The sequence below is a fragment of the Marmota flaviventris genome, chromosome 7 (genome assembly GCF_047511675.1).
Source record: "Marmota flaviventris isolate mMarFla1 chromosome 7, mMarFla1.hap1, whole genome shotgun sequence".
In the NCBI taxonomy this organism is placed as follows: Eukaryota; Metazoa; Chordata; class Mammalia; order Rodentia; family Sciuridae; genus Marmota; species Marmota flaviventris.
Genome location: NC_092504.1, coordinates 39,152,861 through 39,177,373, shown reverse-complemented (window position 1 = coordinate 39,177,373; position 24,513 = coordinate 39,152,861). Strand labels below are relative to the sequence as shown.

The 24,513-nt window shown below is 41.4% G+C and overlaps 3 protein-coding genes across 12 annotated transcripts in view; 1 reads left to right on the top strand and 2 right to left on the bottom strand.

Annotated features, from left to right (window-relative positions):
- Window positions 1-7,188, top strand: part of Fryl (FRY like transcription coactivator) — a 233,228-nt gene extending 226,040 nt beyond the window's left edge. For 8 of the 10 annotated variants that reach the window (XM_071614271.1, XM_071614273.1, XM_071614269.1 and 5 more), the window contains 5 exons: window positions 635-703; window positions 2,525-2,542; window positions 3,371-3,481; window positions 4,330-4,520; window positions 5,145-7,188. In XM_071614271.1, coding sequence (XP_071470372.1) covers window positions 635-703; window positions 2,525-2,542; window positions 3,371-3,481; window positions 4,330-4,520; window positions 5,145-5,403 — 648 coding nt within the window. In that variant the 3' untranslated portion in view covers window positions 5,404-7,188. The remainder of the gene's footprint in view (window positions 1-634; window positions 704-2,524; window positions 2,543-3,370; window positions 3,482-4,329; window positions 4,521-5,144) is intronic. The other 2 variants (XM_071614270.1, XM_071614267.1) reach the window with 1 other exon arrangement.
- A 3,126-nt stretch (window positions 7,189-10,314) lies between these two features.
- Zar1 (zygote arrest 1) lies at window positions 10,315-14,311 on the bottom strand. The gene is made up of 4 exons (XM_027936031.2): window positions 13,349-14,311; window positions 11,203-11,295; window positions 11,044-11,118; window positions 10,315-10,458 (listed from the first exon to the last, which is right to left on the bottom strand). The coding sequence occupies exons 1-4, from the start codon at window positions 14,309-14,311 to the stop codon at window positions 10,315-10,317; spliced, it is 1,275 nt and encodes a 424-aa protein (XP_027791832.2).
- A 1,331-nt stretch (window positions 14,312-15,642) lies between these two features.
- Window positions 15,643-20,870, bottom strand: Slc10a4 (solute carrier family 10 member 4). The gene is made up of 3 exons (XM_027943098.2): window positions 20,269-20,870; window positions 19,251-19,461; window positions 15,643-16,155 (listed from the first exon to the last, which is right to left on the bottom strand). The coding sequence occupies exons 1-3, from the start codon at window positions 20,868-20,870 to the stop codon at window positions 15,643-15,645; spliced, it is 1,326 nt and encodes a 441-aa protein (XP_027798899.2).
- Between the last annotated feature and the right edge of the window lie 3,643 nt (window positions 20,871-24,513).

Here is a 24,513-nt window from a genome sequence, read left to right as displayed (position 1 = left end):
AGGCAGACTTGGTTAATTCTCAGTTGCTTTTATTAAGCCAACCAGAGGAAAAACAAACCTTTCATTTCGCAACTTGTATTAGACAAAGGTCAGGTACAGATTGTGAAGATTTTCAGTAAAATCTGCAAAATAATTTTTTTTTTTTTTGGTACTAGGGATTCAACCCAGGGGCACTTAACCACTGAGCCACATCCTTATCCCTTTTTGTATTTCGTTTAGATGTAGGGTCTCACTGAGTTGCTTAGGGCCTCGCTAAATTGCTGAGGCTGGCTTTGAACTTGCAATCCTCCTGCCTCAGGCTCCCAAAGCCACTGGGATTATGGGCATGTGCCACAGTACTCAGCTGAAGAATCATCTTTACTGAAAGGGGCAGCATCGGTTCCTAGAATAAAAGGCTGTTCATTGTGTTTTCACTAATAAACTCACAAGTGCAGTCATCTTGTTGAGTATTCCGCTTTCGTTTGTCCATATAAATGATTAACCTCCAATGCAAATGAAAGTGCATGTTCACCACCAATCCTAGAACCTCAAGATACCTTTAAGTGTGCTGTTTTATATGGACAGGCTGTAATGTTACTAGTTCTGCCATTTATGCAGTTACTGTATTAAAATTTACTATTTCTTGTTTCTTTAGTGGTTAGACAATTGTAAGAGGACATTTGGTGCCAAAGAGGACATGTATAGGATAAACACAGATGCACAGGTAAGTCTCTTACCCTTGTTCTGGCCGCGTTTCTGTATCGGGTAAAACAAATGTGTGATCAAATGTCCTCACCTGCTACTCCTGAAAATAGAAAATATTTGTAAACCTTTTCATTTTGGTTATCAGAATAATCTCTGTAAAAGTTATGTTGAATGAAATATTGGCTTAGTAATGAAAAATTCACTTTAATAAAACTGAAAGGCCAGCTTGTGACTGAAGCTTAATAACATTCCCTAGATAAGCCTGATGGCTATCTGACAGTCCAGGTTGGCTTTTAGTTGCATCTGCCTTTAGAAAAGTAAAAAATTGTTCTGCATTAGTATTCTGCAAATAAATTGTCTGGTCAGGAAAGCAAATCTAAGAGTAACAGGATAAATATCCATATTAGCCTATCTAAGGGTGAATAAATTATGCCTGGATAAATTATGATGATTTCCTCTAGTATGAAGTCCTTATGGATGCAAGGCCCTTTTTATACAACTTAATCTGCTCTCTGTCCCTTTGTGCCAGTACTGTCTTTTGCAGAATAAGCAATCAATATTTATTGAACGTACATGCAAATTTCAGTGTACTTACAAGCAACAATTTAAATCATACATATATAGGTTCATCGGCAAAAACTACACTTTTAGCATATTTAGACTAATCTTTGATAATTCAGAGTTGTGGAATGACATTTTTGCTGTTTCCTGTCATCGTGATGGTCAGAGGCTCTGGTTTGTTTTCCATTATATCTCAAAGTAGAGGCTACAGATATGTACACATTGAGCCAGTTCTATTGTATTTATGCTAATCTAAATTATATGAAATAAAACCTCAAGTATAACCTCAGGCTAATATGCCTGACATTGGATTGTACTCAGCTAATGTTTACAGGATGTGACTAGCCAAGTAATTTATGGTAAGAAGAATGGAGCTAAAGTTCACCTTTGCTTAGCAAATCCTTTCTAAATTGCTAGGAATAAATGTTATATAAACAGTCCTTCAGAGGGAACTATTTATAAAAGCAGGCTTAAGAATGACTTTTAGAAGCTACATTTACATGAAGTCATTCTTTGAAACCACTTCCAAGTTGCTATCAATATTTTAATGTAATTTTCAAGAACATAAATTAAAACTTTTCACTATGTGTTTTACATACATTATCTCTTTGATTCAAACCTAGTTAGGTCCAATTTCTGAAACTTACTAAATTACATTTGGAATGCAATGTAAAACACATCTGCTTTTGATATTCTGCCCTGTGGCTCACTCAGCACCAATAGAGGGAACCTAGCACCTAATTAGACATTAAACAGTAGGAAGCCTAGAATGAGCTACTCCAGAGACGATCTCCTCATGGGTGAGTATATATTAAGTAAGATTGTTGTGTGAGATTATAAGCCAGTCCACTCCTGAAAAAACAATTCATTTGCTTATTTTCTAACTGTAAGTTGTCGGCTTTACTAATGGGAAGTTTTATTGCAGTTGGGTTTTGTTTGAGGATTTCTGGAAAGGATATAAAAATAGAAACTTACAGTAGTCAAGTTTCTCAACATCACATTAGTTCTATTTGATTCTTGATATTGTCTACACAAAAATAAACTATAGCTTAAATGTTTTTCAGTTAATTGGCAAAGAATTTTAAATAAGCACCCTGAATTGCTGCAATAAATGTCTAGAAAACTGTATTCTGGAAATACAAAATTTTCTTTGGGGTGTGAATATATGTTCTTCAGTTTGCCTGGGACATCTGTGACCCTACTTAAAATGATTCTTACACTAATTCTTGGTCTTTTTCTTTCTTTGTATTTTTTGTGACCCGATCACCTTCTTGCTTAGCAAATGGAAATTCTAGCAGTAAGTGACCTGTCTTGATTTATAGACTACTTACCCTTGCCAGACAAACTGGTTTTCATCTGCCATTGTCCTTTTGTGACCTAGTAATGTTTTGTCATGGACTACTTTAAAAGTAGTGTGTGCTTCAATTTTGATAGCCTTAATCCATGAAATGTTGATTGAATAAAATGAGATTTTATAATATGTATGTACAACTAGCAGTTGCCTTTTTCTTCACCTATAACTAACCTATCTCCCTTTAAATTTTTTTAATTTAAAAAATCAGAGTGCACATGTTAATTTCATAGTCTCATGTCAATGAGACTACCAAGTGGTTTTCTTTAGAAAAATGACTTCATTTTAAAGACAGACTTTTCTACCCTTTAGGTAAGAGGTTACCCAGTTTCACTTTGCTTTATCAAGCACTTGTGGATAAATGTAATGAGATCTACATCTCGATGTGAGAGCTACAGCTCAATGGGGGCAAAAGTCTATGCATTTATAAATTATTTCATTATGAATTTAAAGTTTTAAATTACAGTGAACCCTTTTTAAACATCCAATATATTGCCTTCTGATATATTATACTTATCCAATGTAAAATGTACTTTATACAAAAAGTGAATTAGTAACCAACAATGATCCTTGTTTTTATTTTAATGCCTGTCCTCAAAGCATCTTTCATCTGTCTTTCATCAGCTTTACACCATATTAACTTGCTTACTGCAGAAAAATAAATGCCAAGACAAATTTAACATAATGATTTATAATTCTTTTTACTGGAAATATGCTGTATAGCCAAACATAAAAAATCCCACCTAAATTTAATGTACTGTTATCTATTTCTAGGAACTGGAGCTCTGCCGAAGGTTATACAAATTGCATTTTCAATTGCTGCTTCTGTTCCAGGCCTACTGTAAACTTATCAACCAAGTAAATACAATAAAAAATGAAGCAGAGGTAAATATTAAGTTGTCCTAGGCATCAGTAACTGAAACACTAAAGTATACATACATTTGTTAGGCTAGCTAACATCAAAAGTCACTTACCTTGAATCATTTTCTTCAGTTGAGGAATTTTTTTTTTTTTTTAAATGATGTCCTATGCCAGGATGTTATTAGTGAATCAGACAGCAAGTACTGGATTCAGAGGTTCAAGACCTTACCGGTTTCTGAAGTATAAACAGATCATGTGTAATCAAAAGTCAAGCAAAGCACCTCAGTAAAAACCAAATTGTACAGTGAAACCCCAACATCTTGTCCATGGAATGTCTATCCCGTTCTGTGAATGCAACAAGAACAAACGGGTTAAAAACACCTGGGATGTTGAAAATCTTTAATGTGTAGGTTCGTGGGTAATGACTTCTCCTTTCCCCTTACCAGCTGGTACTAAAGCTCTCATTAGGAAAATGATTTTTTTAAATTGTTAAATCCCTGAAAATATGTGTACATATGTTCATGCTTTAAAAGTTTAACCAGTGAATTTTATAAAGACTACTGTCAAAAAAGTTTTCATGGTTCTCCCCCATAAATGTTTTTTACTACCCAAATCATAACATGTAATCACGTTAAAATTATCATTCTGTAAGTTACAACTCATTGCTGCTTTGTTAAGAATTTTTAAAGCCTATTCTGTGGCTGGGATTACTTATTCCCACTGAATAGAAAACATGAAATCTTAACTGCCCCTACTTCTAAGTTTAACAAATGAGAGAAAACGCTTCCCCCATCAGGTGTCTCCTCATAGCCAGGTAAATGCTTTGTGGTACTGACTATGGGAATGGGTCCCTAAAGGTGTATTTGTTTTAGGTCATCAACATGTCAGAGGAACTTGCCCAGCTGGAAAGTATCCTCAAAGAAGCTGAAGCTGCTTCTGAAAATGAAGAAATTGACATTTCCAAAGCTGCACAAACCACTATAGAAACTGCCATTCATTCTCTAATTGAAACTTTGAAAAATAAGGAATTTATATCAGCTGTAGCACAAGTCAAAGCTTTCAGGTAAAATGTGAAAGGATTTAAAGATAAAGATGCCATTATGTAACTGGACTGGAAATTTATAAAGTTTAGGTTTTGGTTCTCGGTTTGATATTTCAATAGCATGTCTTTGTGAAGGGAAAAATCCACGTTTATTTTCAGTAGTTATCACTGAAATGATACCAATTTCAGATTTTTTTCACTCTCAGGTGGTACTTTGAGTAATATATTTGCTCAAACAATTAAAAACAGGTCACTGGGCTGGGCATCGGGCTTGGTAGTACATACCTGTAATCTCAGCAACTCGGGAGGCTAAGGAAGATCACAGTTAGAAGCCAGCCTCAGCAACTTAGTGAGACCCTGTGTCGAAATAAAATACAAAAGCTGGGGATGTGACTCAGTGGTTAAGTACCCCAGGATTCAAACCCCAGTACCCAACAAAAAAAGGGCGGTTGGGTGGGGGAGTGGGGATATGGCCCAGTAGTAGAGCATGCCTGGATTCAGTTCCTGGTACTATGGACACACAAAACAGGCTTCGTGTTATTCACCAGGAAGTTTTGTTGTGATATATCAGTTAACTTAAAATGTAGTTAATCTTAACTAACAATTGTTTGCACCTCAGAATTTAAAAAGAATATGTGTTTTCAGATCTCTCTGGCCCAATGACATTTTCGGCAGCTGTGAGGATGACCCTGTGCAGACGCTGTTACACATCTATTTTCATCACCAGACGCTGGGTCAGACGGGCAGCTTTGCAGTTATAGGCTCCAACCTGGACATGTCAGAAGCCAACTACAAATTGATGGAGCTTAATCTGGAGATAAGAGAGTCTCTACGCATGGTGCAGTCATACCAACTTCTAGCACAGGCCAAACCCATTGGAAATATGGTGAGCACTGGATTCTGAGAAACTTCAAACATTTTGGAGAGAAACTAAACTGATGATTAAGAATATTAACCAAGCACCTTTTATGAACCCTTGTGATTCACTGATAACTTTCCTGGCAGCATCTACAATTGTAATGTAACTAATGTCAAACTGTATCTGAAGGACAAGAAAATCTAACAGCTGCCAATACCTCCCACAGTAACTGTATGAAGAAGGAATTTTTTAAATTATTTAACCTATGTGAAAAGAAAAGGGCTAAAAGTGATGCATACAAATACATTGCTTTCTGGAGAAAGAAAAGAATTCCAAGAATGTTTGCAATAATGGCCTCTAATACTGAGACATCAGAAAGCAGGTGAAATGAGGCTGAAATCAAGGCTTTTAGCCGAAGACCTGCAAAGCTGCTTGGATTTCTTGCAGCCATCAACATCACCTACAACTGATGCTTAATCACCCAACACGAACATCCAGACCGATATATAGACTTATTTGCAAAAACCATTGATTTTTTTTTTTTTTCCCTCAATTTATGGGATAAGGGTTTGGGGTGTTTTGTTTTTTGGTCTGTGTAAAGAATTATGTGTGTGTGAGTTGGGATGTATGGATACGTGATAGTCATATTTTCAAGGTGTGGATGTCTGGTGATAACGTCTCAGAGCATGCCTAAAAGAGCACTGCAAGATTATTTTTGAAGAAATTTTATTTTATTAGATCTAACTCTTCATAGTGTGTAAATGTTAGAACATTTTAATAATATTTTAAAACTGGGCTCTCCCAGTATTTCAAAAAGAAATAATATATCTGTTAACGTTATTGGAATGCTGCTCAGTTCTCTGATCAGTGCTTATGTTACAATTGTTGATAACTAACCAAAGTAGATGCCTGCAGAGACTTTAAAATGTAAAATAAAGATGTATGCTGCCCGTCAGCTATTCTCATTAGAAAAGTTAACTTATTTTACTCCATAATTATTCTAGAAACTGTATAGACTAAACCCAATATTTTCTTGTACATTCGTGCCATGCACTGTTATACAAGAATAGGTGTACAAAGCTAGAGGAAAAACTTTGGTCATTGATGGGGGAATATATGGTCTGCAGGCTCTGAAGTCTGCAAAGAGATGCAAACGCATTTTTATGTTTATTCAGGACTCACATGTGTCGTGCTAAAGGAACCTGGGGCTAGAGGGGAGATGAAAGGCAGCCTGAAGACTACCAAAACACGCAATATACTTACTAAGTCTGTAGCATAACACGAACTGGATTCTCTGTCCTTTTTTAAATAGCATTTTGTAAAAGAAATGAATGTAGTCCCACAACTCCTCTGATTTGAAAGGAACACCTTGTATTTTTTTATATGCATCTCTTATCCACTGTGACTATTCTTTTAAACTGGGCTCTGACTACTTCAGAGTTTGGAATGTAGAAATGAAATGCTTAGCTTTGCCTTTTCTTGGGGGTGTGGACCCTGCCAGAAATGTAATTATGCTCAAGTGCATTAATTGAAGGCACTGTGCACGCCGTTGGACTGCTGACTCTAGTTGTTTCCTGTAAAATTCCATAACTGGTCACGGCACATTCATAATCACTGTATTTTTTGACCCTGATAAAAACAATTATTTTAATGGTGTTCTGGTACTGTAAATGGTGTCCTTTAAATTATTTAATAACTTCGGGTGTTGGGGCAGGCAGAGAGGGGGGTGTCCAGAGACACATCACACTTTATATCCTATCTTTTCTTACCCTATTTTTCTCGCCCTCCTTACATTCTTTTTGTTAAAAATAAAAAAACATTGTAGCTGTTGGTTTGTGTGGTATTTTGAGAAAGCATGAACGACGATAGTGTGCATCATTTTTACTTTGAAAATTACTTTGGGGCTGGGGATGTGGCTCAAGCGGTAGCGTGCTCGCCTGGCATGCGTGCGGCCCGGGTTCAAGCCTCAGCACCACATACAAACAAAGATGTTGTGTCTGCCGATAACTAAAAAATAAATATTAAAATTCTCTCTCTCTCCCCCCCCCTCAAAAAAAAAAAAGAAAATTACTTTGAAAAAACTTTCCAAATGTTATCTGCATAATTCGCAAGTGTAATTTTCCTTTTTAAAAAAGAGGGAAAAAAGTAAACTGCCCAGATCAAAACTTTGGAACAGATAAAGTTTGCTTTTCAAATTTACTTCTGTCACTAATCTAGTAATAATGTAATAAAATCAAATACATTTGCAGAAATCACGATGTAAACAAATTCGTTACAATTATCTTTTTGAATTGGATTTTCCTCAAACCTGTGCTTCCTTCTCATTCTCAGAACCTGGAGTTGCATCTATTGACAGAATATATCAAGTATGTAATTTTTTCTCCCTACTTTATTCCACTTAGAGCCCAGTTTTTGCTACCTACAACCCTTTGTTGATTAAGTTTATCAGTTTTAAACAGTTTATACACAACAGCAAAATGAGATCTGGCAGTTTCTTCATGCTATTTTCAAGATAGAAAGCCAAGGACTATTACACAATTTAGAAAATATTTTCTACTTTCAGTGATGTGAAATAGAGGGTGTGGTTACTACCCACAACCTACCCTGAACTGAGGAAATCATTGCATGATTTCTTGGAAAAGACAGAGCCAGGTAAGATCCCCTCGAGGTCTATGAATGATGATTGCTCCTATACCACACCAGCAGAACCTAAATGAAAGAAAATAAAGTATTGGAATCAAAATAGCTTCTTTTACTTTTTTATAATTTTCAAAGTAATCCATGGTTACCCCAGAAAAATGTAGGAAAAACAAAAACTGAAATCACTTTTCTCAATACCCAGAGATAAACATCCTGGAGTATTTCCCTCTAACCTGTTGATCTGGATTAAAACCTATTCACATCTGGTAAGTTGGGGATGGTGTGCATAAGCTATTGGTGTGCAATGCCTTGTCATTGCTAAGTGTTGTCATCACAATGGAAGTTTGTCATTTTATTCCGCAAACAAACGCCAGTTAACCCTAAGTAAAACAGACCAACCTTGCTTTTGACTATAAAATAAGGTTGTTACCCTGTTAGGAAAATTAGTGACAGAATTAAACATAAAGAATGACTTGACTACCCCTCTAATTAGCCAGCAAATTTGTGTCTTAGGACTTGTTGCAGGTAGATTACTCCTTCATTCAGCAAAGGGTTTTTGAGCACCTATTATATATATACCTCTTGCATGCATAGGAGTCAAAGTGAATTTCCTGTCCCTGTACCTATCCCCAACCAGATCAATAGTAACAGAACAAATAAAAGCATACCACCTAACCCACACCTAGAGGGTTCTTATTCACATCTCAACCCCACCATCACTGTCTGGTTTCTTCAAGTCTCCTTGTTGACATGTATCTTCTGTGCATCTGGCATGATTTAAGTATCAGGTCCCACTATTCCTATTATATCTTAAAAACTTTATATTCGATTACTCCTAATAATTAGACAAGGACAGTCCTCTTGAACAGAGCCTGAAAAGCCCTCCTAGTCTGGTCCTGATAATTGTGTTTACTATCACATCCCCTAGAATATTCTGCCACTATGGCCTCTTTTTGGTTTTCTTTTGCACATGCTGCCCTAGCATGAAAGGCATCTCCTCTTCTGACCAACTCGGCTTCAGTTTAGCAGAAGCATTGATCCTTTATACAAGCCTTCCCTCACCTATATCAGATCCCTATTACAGGCACTTAACTGAAGCTTTATCATGTGTCAGAACCTTTTTTTTGCATTTGTTAAAAATGGACATTTACCCCCATAGGGTAAACTCCATGAGGATGTATGCTCCATCTGGCTTGCTTTCTGTACTCAGCATAGGGCTGGCTGAAGCAGTGATACATGCTTAAATTCCATCAACACCAACCAGGAGGCTCAATGGAAACTTCATCAAGTAGTACTTTAGTAGGAACAGGCCCAGAGCTCAACTCAAGCACCTATATGGATGGATGCAGGTGGGCCTTTCCCCTTGATAAAAGGGTTCTAGGGTGACCTCAAACTAACCTTAGGCTTTTAATTCCTTTGGTTATATACCAGTGTCCAAGATATTAATAGATTGACTTTGACTTCCACAACCCTTCTCAGGTAATAAGGGTTAATGTAAATGGGATGTTTAGCACATTGGAAGGAGACATAATGAAGCACCTAGTTCCAATTGTGAAGTTTCTGTAATCACTAGGCCAACAGCCCCAGCTTCAGTTTCATTAGAGGAACCTCTAGCTCTAAGCTCAGTGCCATGCACAACTAGGAGAGATCTGCCAGTGGGCCTCCATGTTCTTGTACAGATCCTTTAAGAAAGCTATCAGGTGCAGTTAAGTGTTTAGATCCCCATTCTAACTAGGGGAAATTCAAAAACAACTAATGCTTGAGTCAGTCTTTAGGAAGACTGCTTTCTTAAAAAGCTTGTTACCACCTGAAGGCCACCTGCTGAATTCATTACTTAGCTCCCACCCCCCCACACACACACACCATTGTTCTCACTTTGAGCTACCTCCCAGTCTCCTCAACCTCCTCTTGCCCTAAAGAATGCTTATTTTAATGGTTAGAAGGCATTGCTTTTGAAGTTCAATTAACTTTCTTAAAAGCTTCAGTCCCACACACCAAAGCAGATCTCATGTCTACAAAGCCCTCCACAGTAAGTGCCTGGGACCTAACTGCCTGCCCCACTATATGCCATCCACACGTTTTACAAAGTTAAGGTGACAAGCCCAAACTGGTAGCAAGAGACAAGCTTGCCAACTTTATTGAGACAGATTTTTATGCAATTGTTGAACTGTTTTTGCAATACCTTTATTTTGAAGGCTGCATCAAAATACACTGCCTTTCATCAAGTATTTTGAGGAGGGAGAGGTAGAAAGGAGCCTGAGAAAAGCTCACATGCCAACTCCATTAGCACACATTCAGAAGAACTTTTTTCATTCACTAAATGATATATTTGAAGCTGAAAGTGCTGTCGCAGGACAGGCGTTTGCCTTTGCATCTCCCGCACAAGTCTTGACGATGGGGGCGTTTGGGGTCCACGTGGCGAAGTCTTATTGGGCAGGAACATCTAGTTTTCTTACAACTCTGAAAAACCAGAGAGAAGCACATATAGGTAAGTCCTGAAAACTCGCCAAGGGCTTGAGTTTTCTAGTCCATTCAAATACTTCCTGACCATGCTAAGCAAGGTCCCTGATAATTCTCTGATTTTGTCCCAGTCTATACCCCTCAGCAAATGATGGGGTTAGAACACCATAGTGGTGCCATGGTACAGTGAATTTGGTTATCATGAAGTTTCTCCCTGTTTAAACTCTCAGGTAAGACAAACTGAACTCCTCTGCTTACCCTAAATACCTTGGCTTGAATATGCTTACTAAGAATTAGCATCTGGGTAGAACACTAATTTACTACCTCTAGTAGAAAGTTGTTCTGTTTTCCAGTTTGCCTTCTCTTACCGAGTAGAACTTAAGGCAAGCATTCTTCCATACTGCAAGTAAGGTAACAGGTTCAAAAGAGTCTACCATTACTAAGTTTTGCAAGGACAGAAGAAAGCTAAAGCCCAGGCCCTGCAAAACCTAAAATCACTGGGAGCCTAGTTTCATTAGGAAACACATTCAAGAAGGTATATTAACAAGCCTCTACCTAGTTCAGACACAAAGTGCAAACACTTACTTGGCAGGTGATATCTTCCACTCGGTAAGGGTTGTAAGACTTCTGACAAGTTCTGCAAAACTGTTTGAAGTAAACCTGTGATAAGATGGAGGATAAACTTGAAGGAAAAGCCTCTCAACACTTCCGGGAGAAGGTGCCACTTACAATGATGTCCCTTACCTTGTTGGTGCCCTGTACACACCACACATACGCACTCTCCCATCGGATGTTGCAGTCCTTGCAATGATAATAGCCATATTTCTGTTCTAAGAACTAAACAGAATATCAGAGTTTAACCAACATGACATCTGAATTACCTTATTTCTGAAACTGAGAAAGATCTATTTGGTACTAAAAAACTGGCAATTTTATTCCAGATCACAGAGGAAAGTAGAATGGGGTTTGGCCAAGCCTCCAAAATATAGTAAGTGAGCTAACAGCTTAGTCAAACGAATAATGAATGGGCCCCAAACAGCTTATACACCAGATTAGTTTGGCTCACAAGGTTGTTTAACAAATAGGTATCTTTCTTCCAACAGGCAAGGGAAAAGTCAATTGTCTGAAGCTTGTAATTTTATATATATATTATATATAATATATAAATTTTGTATATATTATGTAATTTGTATATTATATATAATATATACATAATTTTTATTGTTGTTTTAGGTGGACACAATCTTTATTTTTACGTAGTGCTGAGGATCGAACCCAGTGCCTCGAGCATGCCAGGCCAGCGTGCTACTACTTGAGCCACATCCCCAGCCCCTGCAATTAAGTAGGCTTTTTCCTCTATAAGTCTGATCTTGGAACACAGTTGAGTCAGGCATAATGGCACACACCTGTAGTCCCTACAGACTCAAGGAGGCCAAGGAAGGACTGCAATTTTAAAAATTTGAGCCCAGCCTTAGCAACTTAGGCCCTAAACAAACTTAATGAGACTGTCTCAGGGTATGTAGTTCAGTGTTAAAATGACCCTTGGTTCAATCCTCAATACAAAAAAAAATTTTTTTTTGAAAGTTAAAGATTGAAAATAAGAAAGCGTTCACCCCAGATGAAGTTGTTTCCTTCATAGAGCAGTGCTATTCCTCTGTAAGCACACAGTTCACTTTGTATTGTCCTATTCTTAAGCTTTCCTTCTCCCCTCCCAATGAGAAACCAGTTATGACCAAGTTTTAAAGGCCTTTAAACCTAGTAGGCACTTTGGAGTGTTTAATGCAGTTTCACCTACAACCCACTTGATTCCCTCCTCCAGGTAGCTCACCCCCTAAAATCTACAGTCCCGAGATGACTGTGGACAAGGCTAAAGAACTCCTTAGGGCCCCTTGCCCTCTCCTGCTTTTACACTTACCCTGGGTTATAAATGCCTTCCAGGCGCCCAGCCCTTTAGGGCTCAGGTTAAGGATCTCTCAGGCATTAACAAGGGACAGCAAGAGGTCTCAGCAAAGCTAGATTTCATAATGGGGTGGAGTTTGGTTTTGTTTTTTTTTTGTGTGTGTGTGTGGGGGGGGGGGGGTACTGCAGTACTGGGATTTGAACCCATGACCTTAAGCATGCTAGGCAAGCAAGAGCCAGACTTGGTGCAGCCTGTAATTCCAGTGATTCGGGAGGCTGAGGTGTGAGGATGGAAAGTTCAAGGCCAGTCTCAGTAATTTAGCAAAGATTTGTTTCAATAAAAATTTGAAAGGGCTGGGGACCCTAGTTCTGTGGCAAAGTGCCCCTGGGCTCCATTCCCAGTACCAAACAAAAATGAAAGCAAGGCAAGTTCCTACAAGAGGCACTTTAGAAATTCCAGTTTCCAGCAGACTGCTAGTTTGGGAAATGGAGGTAAGAATCAGGGGATAGGAGATTAGGACCCCAGTCGTGGCCTGTTAAGGGTTTTGCCACGTGTAGTGGATAAATAGAAGGATGCTAGGGAATCTTGCCAGCAAGTTTGCCTTCGGATTTCTGCAGTTTATGTGCCTATTTTCAGTCATCCGGAAACATGGTGCAGAGTGCACAACGTGCCCACCATCAGATGTTTATAATGCAAATGTGATCAGAGTTAAGAATGTCAAGAAGGCGTCTCCCTGGCCAACTTGGTGGAGCCGGTGTCTTTCAGTCACCGCGGAATAAATCGGGCTCCACTCTGTTTGATCCTACTATTGAGAGAACACATCTCAGAGGCTGCGAAATACACAATGATGTGGCCTGGTACTTAAGAAAGTGTGGCATCTCCACGTGTCCCGAGCAGCCCCGGCCAGGTACCAGGAAAAGACGCCCCAGGCCGCCCACCAGGCTCCCCTTGGCTCTAGCCCGCTTTCCCGCCCCCACCCCAAGGCCTTACCTGGAAGCGTAGGCGCACCTTGCCAGGCTCAGCGCTCTGCAGCGACGACCTCTCGCACGCGGCGGTGGTCTCCCCGCCATCCTGAGCCTTCCCCGCCGCCGGGGTCAGCTCCGGACTCTTTGGCGAGGGCTGCGGGGCCGCCTTGCGGTCACCGGCTTCCCGCGGTGGCAGCCTGGGCCGGTTGATCAGCTGCTCCCAGGACGCCCCCGCCGTGGCCTGGGCCTCGTCGTCGTCGTCGTCCTCCTCGGATCGCCGGCGTTGGGACGCCTTCCTCGCCGACACCTCTCCCTCCTCCCGGCCTTGGGGCTTCGCGGATGATGGCTCTCGCTCTTCCTCGGTTGCCTCGGGGCTCTGCTCGCCCACCGCGGCTTCAGCCCCCTCCAGGAAAGCGGTGAGGCGGCGGGAGACCACCGGCGAGTACACCGCGACGGTGCGCGGAAAGCGCACGGGCCGCAAGGCGCCGCTCTGGGGGCTGCCCTGCTCCGGGACCCGGCGGGTAGGCTGAGGGGAAGATGGGTCGCCGCCCGCCGGGCCCTCGGAGCCGGGGCTGGCCGCAGGGCCGGGGTCCCGGGGCCTGCGCAGCAGCGTGCGCCGCCCCAGCGAGCACTGCACCGAGGCGTCGCAGCGCGGATTCACCTGCACCGCCACGTCGCGGCTGGTGGTTCTGCGCGGGCGCATGCTCTGGCTCACCTGCGACAGGAGGGCCATGAGCTGCGCCCGCTGGTAGCTGTCGAAATACTCGGCGGCCGTCAGCTGCCCGTACCCGGGAAAGGACGACGAGGCCGCCCCTGCCGCGAATGAGGTTGAGGCGGCGGCGACAGGAGGGCAGCCTCCGCCGCGGAGCCGCCAGCCATCCCCGCCCGCCGCGCCCTTGCCCTTGGAAGCCGCCGGGTAAGGGTACGAGTAGGGGGCGCACGCCGGGTACATGTAAGCATCCAGCACCTCATCCCCCAAGGCAGCCATAAACGCGGCCCAGCTGCTCCCGCCTGCAGCCGCGCCCTAAATAGGCGGCTCGCCGGGGCGGCCGGGCGGAGGTGGGAGAGGCCCCCAGCCTCTCGCGGCGTTGCGCCGCCTTCCCTGCCCTTCCAGCCGCAGCGTCCAGTCCCCACGTTCCCGCGGATGGGGCCCCTCCCCAACTTGCTCCACACGAAATTTCTCTACACGCCGAGGTCTACACCTTTGGATGATCCCGAAAGAGGGCTTTCTTTGCGATCAAAGTGCTGATTTGTAAGTGAACACGCCAAGGCGAGAATTCCAACAAGAGAAAACTATCAATGGGATTAGCTGAACCAGGTGGTCCTCATACCCTGATGATTTCAGGTGACGGTGCCGCCCAGGGAGACGAGGCCAAGCGGTGCCTCTATGATAGCAAAATGCCCAGGTTTGAAAACTGCTTTGGGTCTATTATCTCGGATTATAGTTTAACTTTCATAGAGCTTCCCGGAGACATCTACCCACTGAGCCCTTTGGGTGCACGTACGAGAAAGTACTCTAGGACATCTGTATCTAGTTTAATTGTCTTCTCCCCTGGAGCACGTGCCCTCACCCCCATCCATGGTCACCAGGAGGTACCAGTTTGCTCTTCTCCAGGGTAGATAGGAAACTTGTTAGGTTTTGCAGAACTACTAACAAAACCATCCCTCCAAAGGTAAATTGATCTGGAATATGTTTACATAAATGCAGAAGACCAATTGGAAAGAAAAAGCCTTATTGGCATAAAAATGTTGGTGCTTCATTACCAATAGATATCAGATCAAGTAATCAAATACATGAACGTAGTTTTCTCTGAGTTGATACTGGTTTGACATTAAAATACTATATTTCACTGTTTCATTAACCTGATTTGCACTTTTCTGAGTACAGGTCAAAATTCAACATTGTCAGGTATTTATAAGTTGAGCAAAACACTTTTTTGTCTTAGTTACATTAAACTTAATTATACTTTACAGATAGCTTGTTTTTTACTCATGTAAAATAGTGCACCAAAATTCTACATTTACAAACCTTGTTTTCTGTGAAGCAGTATAGAAATTGGTAACGGTGAAAACCAAAAAGCACGTTTAACCAAATAAGATGTCACTTTAGCTGACCAGGTGCAAGTTATATTACAACACTGATTTGTAATTTACTAAAACACTTGGTTAATACACCAATGCAGCTTTACAATGTTTTAAAACTGTTACATGTAGTGTGAACCAATTGTTATCCTTTATATAAACCATATGTACTACACCACAGGCCATAAATATGAAGTAATATTTCAGCAAAACTGAAGCTCCTGTGTATCTTCACATTTAGAGAGAAGTCTGGGTAGGTTCCATCATTATTATATTATCAGCTTTCACTGTGCCATAGGAGGTGTCTGCCATTTCCTCTTCTTTCAGTTTCTTATAAGAAATATCTGTGTCCTCATCTTCATCTAGAGGATCTCGCTTGTGCAATATTTCACTTCCATACATTTTATATATTAAAACAAAAATCCCTGCTTCTGCAGACTGGAAGAGGGCATAAAGCAAGGGAAACATGTACATGCTTCCTATGAAGCGTGGTGGAAAGGCCAGTTTTAGAATGGCAGTACAGAGCTGCACATTCTGACTACCTGTTTCCAGACACACAGTCCTTTTGCAGTTGGGTGGAAGATGGAAGAGAGTAGCTAAGCCATAGCCTGAGGCATACCCGGCCAAAGGCATAAAAATGGCTATGACGTAAACAGCTGCAGGGATACTTGCCAGCAGTTCGGGTCCTAACATAGTGCCAGTCATTATGAAAAGGACCACCAGAGTCACTAGCAGAGACCACAGGGAAACCTAGTAATAGAAAACGGATACACAATCAGCAATAAGATTTTTGAAGAGGAATTCAGGCCAGAAGTTCTTAGAAAAAGACATGCAACTAGTCCCACTTCCCCCACAAAATAAGATCTGAAGATGGATACCTCACCTCTTCCGGAGGCCTCAGATCCATGTTGGATAGCTCTAATTATTTGGAGGCCTGTCATGTTGAGTGACAATTTGACTTCTGTATCCTCTGGTCATTGCTTTGGACAGGCTTGCAGGAGCAACCTAACACCAGTCTACTCTGTCTCAAAAATAGTGCTTCCGAAGTTTTTAAACCAGTTTTCAGGGAAGGCTAACTCTTCTCCCAGCGGAATGTCCCCGCTCCCCAGCCTCTATCACATAACTTTGTTTTGTTGTCCTTTCTAACTGCTCTGAATGTGCATTTATGTATGTGGCTCTTGAAGACATTCGTTAACATTGAGGCTTATACCCCACCACTGACGAGGGGTATATAGTGGACAAGTGATGTTTACTCCATGTTTCCCATATGAAATTAATTCTCATTCACACATGAGATAAAAGGCTATTAATATTCACAACAAAAATTCACTTTGTGATATTTTAAATCTTTAAAATATATCACAGAGGATTATTAACAATATTGAAACTGCGATCAACTCTTAGATCATGTAAGACAAAATGTAAATATAAGATGCCAGGAATCCTTTGCAATTTTGTAACTCCCTTCTCATTTGTTCATGAGAAACATCCCATCTGTAAGTCTAATGATCTTTATAATTATTATAGATGCCTATAATTATTGTAATAGATATGTTTTAGATATAGTACTACTGACTGTATAAAACGTGCCATCTGAATGTTCTGACTGTACATTTCACTCATTCAAGTGAAACAGGCTGTGTAAATAGTATGGTAGAAACCTAAAATTCCTCCTTTAGTTACCCTTCAGACTCTAGTTAATTTGTTTTCTCTTATGGAGGCAGAAATAACCATCTAGGGAGAGAAGCTAACTGTTAACCTCTGCTCTCTGTATATCTAGAAGGAAGCCCTTTTGATATTTTGGGATTGCCATATACTTTATGTTCTTTAAATTTTTATTTAAAATCTATCTAGGTTGTTTAAAAATTCTACCTTAAAATTCTACAGAAGGCTGAAATAACTAGTGTACAAGGTGTGCATATTACACATGTACAATTGGCAGAAACCAAACTTCACAAATCAAAGCTTGTATTAGTTTTCAAAGTGTGTCACAGTAAGAGCTTTGACAGGAGATCTGATTCTTCGTTTTGAAAATATTGGCCCCCAAATTCCCTTAAACTATTTTAAATCATTGGGTAAGCATTGAGATTGAGATCCCATGCTCATTTTAAAATGTTTGCAAACATGTAACAAGTATATAAACCATGTCTTAATAGTATGCTAATTAAATAGGGATAGGCTAACCTTAAATGCAAAGTCAGCCAATCTTACTGGATTATTTATTATTAAATATATTTTTCCTGTTTTTAATGTATAAATGGTTCACTTGTACTTTCTCTTAGAACTCCTAAAGTTTTGTTGTTGTTTTGTTTTTTATTTGCAGGAGTGCTTTTCCCCTGGTCTACATCTCCAGCCCTTTTTTTGTCCCTTATTTTGAGACAGGGCTTCTCTAACTTGCCCAGGCTGGCCTTGACTGTGTGATCCTCCTGCTTCAGCCTCCTGAATAGCCAAGATTTCAGGAATGCACCACTGCACAGGGCAGAATTCCTAAAGTTTATACTAAATGCCACTGTATTGATAACATTAGCGTACTGATTAAGCCTAATAAGTTCTTAATGCATCTCTAGATCACCTATGAATATGTAATATCAAATATATATAAATATATATACACAAATTCACACATATGTATTATATTCACATATGCATGTTTATTATGGAGAAGGATTTCTTTTACTTAAGGATAGATTTATATACAGAAAAGAACCATCTATTTTTCATATTAATAAAACGTTGGACTGTATAATCAGATTAGAAAACAATGAGTAAAATAAAAAAGGTTACATCTTCTTAAATGTACATAATTGAAACATTGAAATGGCTCTTTTCATTTGAAGAAATTTGTCTCCGTATTTTATAGTAATAATACATTTTATCTTACTAACTTCCAACAATGAACATCCTATTCATGGTTTACTTGTTTTTTTACTACTTTTGAGTATTCAAAAAAAGTTTAATTTACAAATATTTAATTTTTCTCCAATGATCAGAAATGCTGTGAATAAAACCATGTTTTTAAAAAATAAAGCATCATTGGCAATATTGCACAAAATACTAGCAATCCCCCAATCATTTCGCTAGCTTTAGAAACCATATAAAATAATGCAATGGGGACAAAAAACACCCAAATTTAGTAACAGCAACATAGTCTATATTTTCCAGGACCCAAATTCATTTTGTTCTTTAAGGCCAATATTTTTACGTATTGTATTATATTGCCACAATATAATTTTTCAATTTTAGTCTTGTGTCAACTTTTTAAAAATTTTAAGCTGTACATGGAAACAATACCTTTATTTTATTGATTTTTATGTGGTACTGAGGATTGAACCCAGTGGCTCATGTGTGCTAGGCAAGCGCTCTACCACTGAGCCACAACCTCAGCCCATATCAACTTATTTTTAACTTAATATTTTAAAGCAGCCTACAACAGGGTTTCTCAGAATTAAAGTTCCACTTTTGAAAATATAGCAATTTTTAAAAATAATGCACAAATTATATTAAAGTAATTTCATTTAACCTGTTTTGAAGTTTAGTAGTGTATGATTAGTGGAAAATGTTGCTATTTAATTACACTGTCATCTCCCACCCCTGACTCCCCCCGCCATGAGTACTGCTAGATCTCTTATACTATTTTTTATGTCTTAATTTGAGCTATATCATTCCAAGAACTCCAAAAGGTGGAGATAATCTTTGGGCATAAACTTTTCTTTAAAAGTTTATCCATGCAAATCCCACCAAGTCCTTTTCTTCCTTTCCCTTCTTTCCCAAACTTCCTATCATTTCAGTCACCCATCAAGACCAAGAACTCTCCAGGTGAGTACAGCAGGGAAGAGGGATCTTACCTTCACAATATAGTCAGCCACACGGTTATATTTGTAGCGAATGAAGACTCCCAGCCCAATAGGAATGAGTGTGCTGCAAAGAGTGAGGGTCACAGCCCCTAGGGGTAGTAACTGCACCAGAGGAGTGTTGATCCAAGCCCTGCTATAGATCCACAGGCAGAGGGGCATCAAGACCAGGGCCAGAAGTGTAGAGGAGATGGTCATGATGATGCTGCAGAAAAGGGAATGAACAGAAGTCAAAATTGGCTTAGACACACACACACACACACACACACACACACAGAGCAGAGCAGTTTCTTACATGTTGGGTAGAGGGGAAAGAGTAGGACAGCAAGTTCTCTAGGTTGAGGTCTGGATAGAACCCACTGCATGGGAGAATAGTGCCAAAAGAATGTAGCATGTCTAAGCCCAAAGGAATCATGAACAAGAGGTAGAAACCACAACAAAAAGTCAGGACTGTTGCTCTGGGCTTTATAAGCCAGCCAGTTGAATATGGATGCTTTTGAGGACAAGGAGCATTTTTTTTCCTTTTAATCCTCCCAAGTACCCTGCACTGTTAGCCATGGTAAAGCAGCTGGATGCTACTTGTTGGATTAAACTCAATTAGGTTGCACTGCATATGAGATTACTTTCTTTATTGGGCCAATAGCCCTAATTTGCTTTTACATTTCCGGCGAGTCCTAGCTTCAGACTTCCCCCTTCTCTTTGTCTTCCAGTGGCTAAAGACCTGTGCTGGCAGCCCCACATTTAGGGAGGGTGGTCAGAGTGCTGAAGGGCCTGCGCTGTAGGTGGAAGGTGAAATCCCAGGTCTAGACCCTAAAACGTCCCCATTGCCACATAACAGCTTCGCGTCCACCCCGACTGCTAAACCCCGGGGGTCCACATCTTCTCCCCTTTTTGCCTTCCTTCTCCAAGCCTCTTTCCAGCCGCCTCCACTTCCTCTCTCCATCGTTTTGAACCCTTGGCTGTGAACGCGGCCGCCTGGGATGAGAAAGATGCCTAAGGAGCAGAACCCTACCTGAGGTTCATGTCGCCGTCAACCAGCAGGGACATGAGATTGGAGAGATTTCCCCCGGGACAGCATCCACACAGAAGCACCGCCACGGCAGCCACCTCGTCCAGCTTGAAGACGAGGGCCAGCAGAAAGGCCAGCAACGGCAAGAAGCCGAACTGGCAGAGCGCGGCCAGCAGCGCGCCCACGGGCCGGCGGACGTGCGCCCCGAAGTGGTTCACGTCCACGGTGCAGCCCAGGCCCAGCATGGTGATGCACAGGGCGGCGCCCACGAACACATTCAGCCCGTGGTTCAGCGGCGTGTCCCAGAACGGGGGCTCGTGGGGGACCCAAGGCCGGGGAAACGGGGAAGGGCCCTGGCTCTCCGCGCCGCCCGCGAAGCTGCCGGTCGTGGGCTCCGGGCTTGGGGTAGGGCCGGGGCTGAAGCTAACGCTCGGACCTGGCCCCAGACTGAGCCCGGGGCTGGGGCTGGGGCCGGGGCTTGAGGCGGGAGCGAAGGGGAAGTCCGTGCCCGGGCTCGGGCTGCTGGCATTAGGCGACAGAGTGTAGTTGTCCGGCAGCAGAGAGGACGGGGCGAAGAGCAGGGTTGCGTTCTCGGAGCCGTCCATGGCGCTGTCGGCGGGAGGCCGCAGGTCTGCAGAGGTCTGTCCCCTCCCGTCGCGCGCGCCTCCCTCTGTCCTTCGGTCGCCGACGCCGTCCGTGGGTCTGTCGGTGGTCCGCAGCTGCCCAGCTAGGCTCGGTGCCAAGCCTCAGCCGCGCGCCGCTGACGTCCTGGGCGGCGTCGGTGCGGCTGTCCGGCTCTCCGCTCCCGGGCGTGCCGCCGCCCCCGGCTGCCACTTAAGACAGCGCAGCCCCCGAGGTGGACCCGAGCGAGCGCGGCGCGCGGCTGCCAGCGCCCAGCGCCCCGAGGCCCCGCCCCGCCGCCCAGTCCCCTCCTTTTAATCACCACTAAGTGGTTCTGTGAGAGTGTAGCCAGGGGCGGAACAAAGACCTGACAAAGGACAAGAAGAGAAAAAACCGGGCCTGGCAGGCGATCAAGTTCTCTGATGGGCTCTGCCTCTTTTCGTTTTAAAAAAAAAAATTAAAATTGCTTTTTCTGATCTATAAAAACATGAAAGTTTTACATATTAATGTTTGATACATGTACACATCGAGGAAGGTTTAAATCATGTTAAACGTTCATCTCATTTATTAGTTCTTTATGATGAAAACATTCAGAATAATATCTTCTAGCTTTTTAAATACTCAGTACATAATTGCTATCTACAATCACCCTACTGTGCAATAACACATCCAAAACTGCCTCTTTGACAATGGAATCAGGAGAGCCAGACGCTTAAAGTGGAAATAAAAAGAAAGAGGGAAAGAAAGCTCTTCTATGCACACGCATAAACCGAGCTCGTAAACTATTTAAACAGCCTACAGCCTTAAGCATCAAGAGAGGCGCCTGACTTAGTTTAGAGTGATTCTCTGGCAGCATAACAAGAGATCCAACTTGATTTTACAAACAATTTTTAAAATGATTTTTATGTTCAGTCTTAAAGTAGGAAGTAAGAAGAATGCTAGTGGTTTTTTGTTTTTGTTTTTGTTTTTGGGTTTTTTTTTTTTTTTTTTTTTTTTTTTGAGCCAGGCACTGTGAAAGCACGTTTGCATTATTTTATCTGATTCTCACAGCAAACCATGAGATAGATACCTTTTCTACAAGCTTGATTTGTTAAAAACATTTTTTAATTCTCAATTGACACATAAGTTGTACATATTTATGGGGTACAGTGTGACATTTGAATACATGTGTAAAATGGTAATGATCACATCAGGGCAGGAGGATCACCTCAGGCATTTATCCTTTTTTTTGTACTGGAAGCCTTCAAAGTCCTCTCTACTAGTATTTTGAGATACTCGATCATGGGTTGTCAACCATAGTTATTCTGCTGTGACAAGCTTAACTTTTCCAATGGAGAAATCTCAGGGTCAGAGACATCTCAGCCTCATCAACCACACCTGTAAGTTACCTGGGCAAATCTGTATTGTGATGTATCCTTTAAAAAAAAAAAAAAAGGCAAAAGAGTTCAGCTTAAAAAAAAAAAAAGTCCCCATGAAAAATGTGTGTTTAGGGAGTTATTGGCAGGTGGGGAGAAGATATTCCAGTGACTACAGATTTATGAAGTATTAGGAGTAAAGTCCTGGCATTGGGATTAAAGGACTGAGAAGAAATGAAGTGCTGAGATTTCCTGCTTCAGGCAGGTTTATCCCAAAACAAATCAAATTCAGAGTTCTTAGGAATGGAGACTCAAACAGCCCTTGGTCAGTTACCCCATGCATATAGAAGGAAAAGAACGTCTCTGCATGCTATGGAGGTGGTGTCTCTTGAGGAGGCATTGAGCTCTCTGGAGTGACCATAACCACTGCAGCCAGTTGAGTTGTGAAAACCAACAGAAGAATGTCTAGGCTGAACTCACCCCTCAGGCTTAGACCTGAATGGAGCCAAGAGAGAGTGAATTCTTCTTCCTAAAGACTGTTCTCTTCCTTGGTGCAGAAGTCACTGGGTGACTTTCATTTCCCAATGATGGAGAGAGCCCAGGTGCTTGCATTTCCTCTCAAATCTCATGAAATATCAGAGAATATAAAAAATTAGATTAAATTCACACCATATGGCACTCTTAATCACACATAATTCATTTCTTCCTCATTAGACTATAAATTCCATGAGGGCAGGACTTATACAAGCATGTAGAAAAACAATGTATCCTTACACTTTTACAAAATACTAAATCCCAGGAAATAATGCAGTAACATCTTAGAGTTTTGAAGGAAATGGATCATGACAAAAAAAAAAAAAAATCCTAAGTTTTCATTTAGGCTTTTGTAGGTAAAGGAGAGATATTCAGATATACAAGAAACATGCTACCCACATGTTGGGACAGCAGAGAACCCACCTGGAGAAAGACAAGGAGGAGGTACTTCAGGGCTTTGCTATAGTTTGGATCTTGAATGTTCCCCAAAGGCACATATGTTAAAGGCTTGATCCTCAAGGTAGCACCATCTTTTTTTTTTTCAGTACTGAGAATAAAACCCAGGGTGCTCTTGAACTTAGTTTCATCCCCAGATCTTTTTTTATATGATTTTGAGACAGGGTCTCATAATTCATCTGCTCAGGCTGGCCCTGAATTTGCAATTGTCCTGTTTCACACACCAGAGTAGCTGGGATTTTAGGTACGAACCATTGAGCCTGGTCAGGGTAGCGCTACCGGGAGGTTGTGGAATATTTAAGAGGTGGGGTTCAGTGGGAAGTCTTAGGTCATGTGGGTTGTGCCCTCAAAAGGGATTGTGGGACCCCCAGTTTCCTCTTCACTCCCTTTTGTTTCCTGGCCACGAGGTACAATTTTTGCTCTTCTAAGTGCTCTTTTCATGATGTGCTGCCACACCACAGTCCCAAAAGCAATGGTGCCAATCAGTCATGGGCTGCAAACTCCAAAACTATGAAACAAAATAAACATTTTCTCTTTGTAAGTTGATTATCTCAGGTACTTTGCTATAGTGTTAGAAAGCTGACTAACACGAGTTTTATTTTCTCTCTCTCTCTCTCTCTCTCTCTCTCTCTCTCTCTCTCTCTCTCTCTCTTCTTTCTACCAGGGATTGAACTCAAGGATACTCAACCACTGAGCCACATCCCCAGCCCTATTTTGTATTTTATTAGAGACAGGGTCTCATTGAGTTACTTAGCTCTTCACAGTTGCTGAGGCTGGCTTTGAAATCACAATTCTCCTGTCTCAGCCTCCCAAGCCTCTGGGATTACAGGCTTGAAATCACAGAATGAGATACACCAAAAAACACAAATGGCAGAGTATCTATCTGAAGCCCAGTTGTACAGGCACAAAACCTATTTGCCTCAGAATGCCTCCTTGTGTTAAGAATATTAAATCCATGATGAAATTAAATAAGCAGTAATTACAGGCAGACCAACTCATCCAATCATCTTCTCTCAGGGTTTGGGAAGGGAGTAGGGAGGCAATTTGTGCCATGGGTGAAAATTGAAAACAGAAGGGGATGGGCTGGCAGTATAAATCTTCAGATAATAACCAAATAACTAAACCTGTTCTTTGGGGGCTTCTTGGGACCTGTTGTCACTTCTATAGACATGGCTATGGTCATTGTAAACAAAACAGAGGTGCTCTTACCTCCATTTTTCCTCTCCTCACTATTGAGAAAATCCGAGGATCATATGATGACATTGGTGGTCTAACTTGGGTC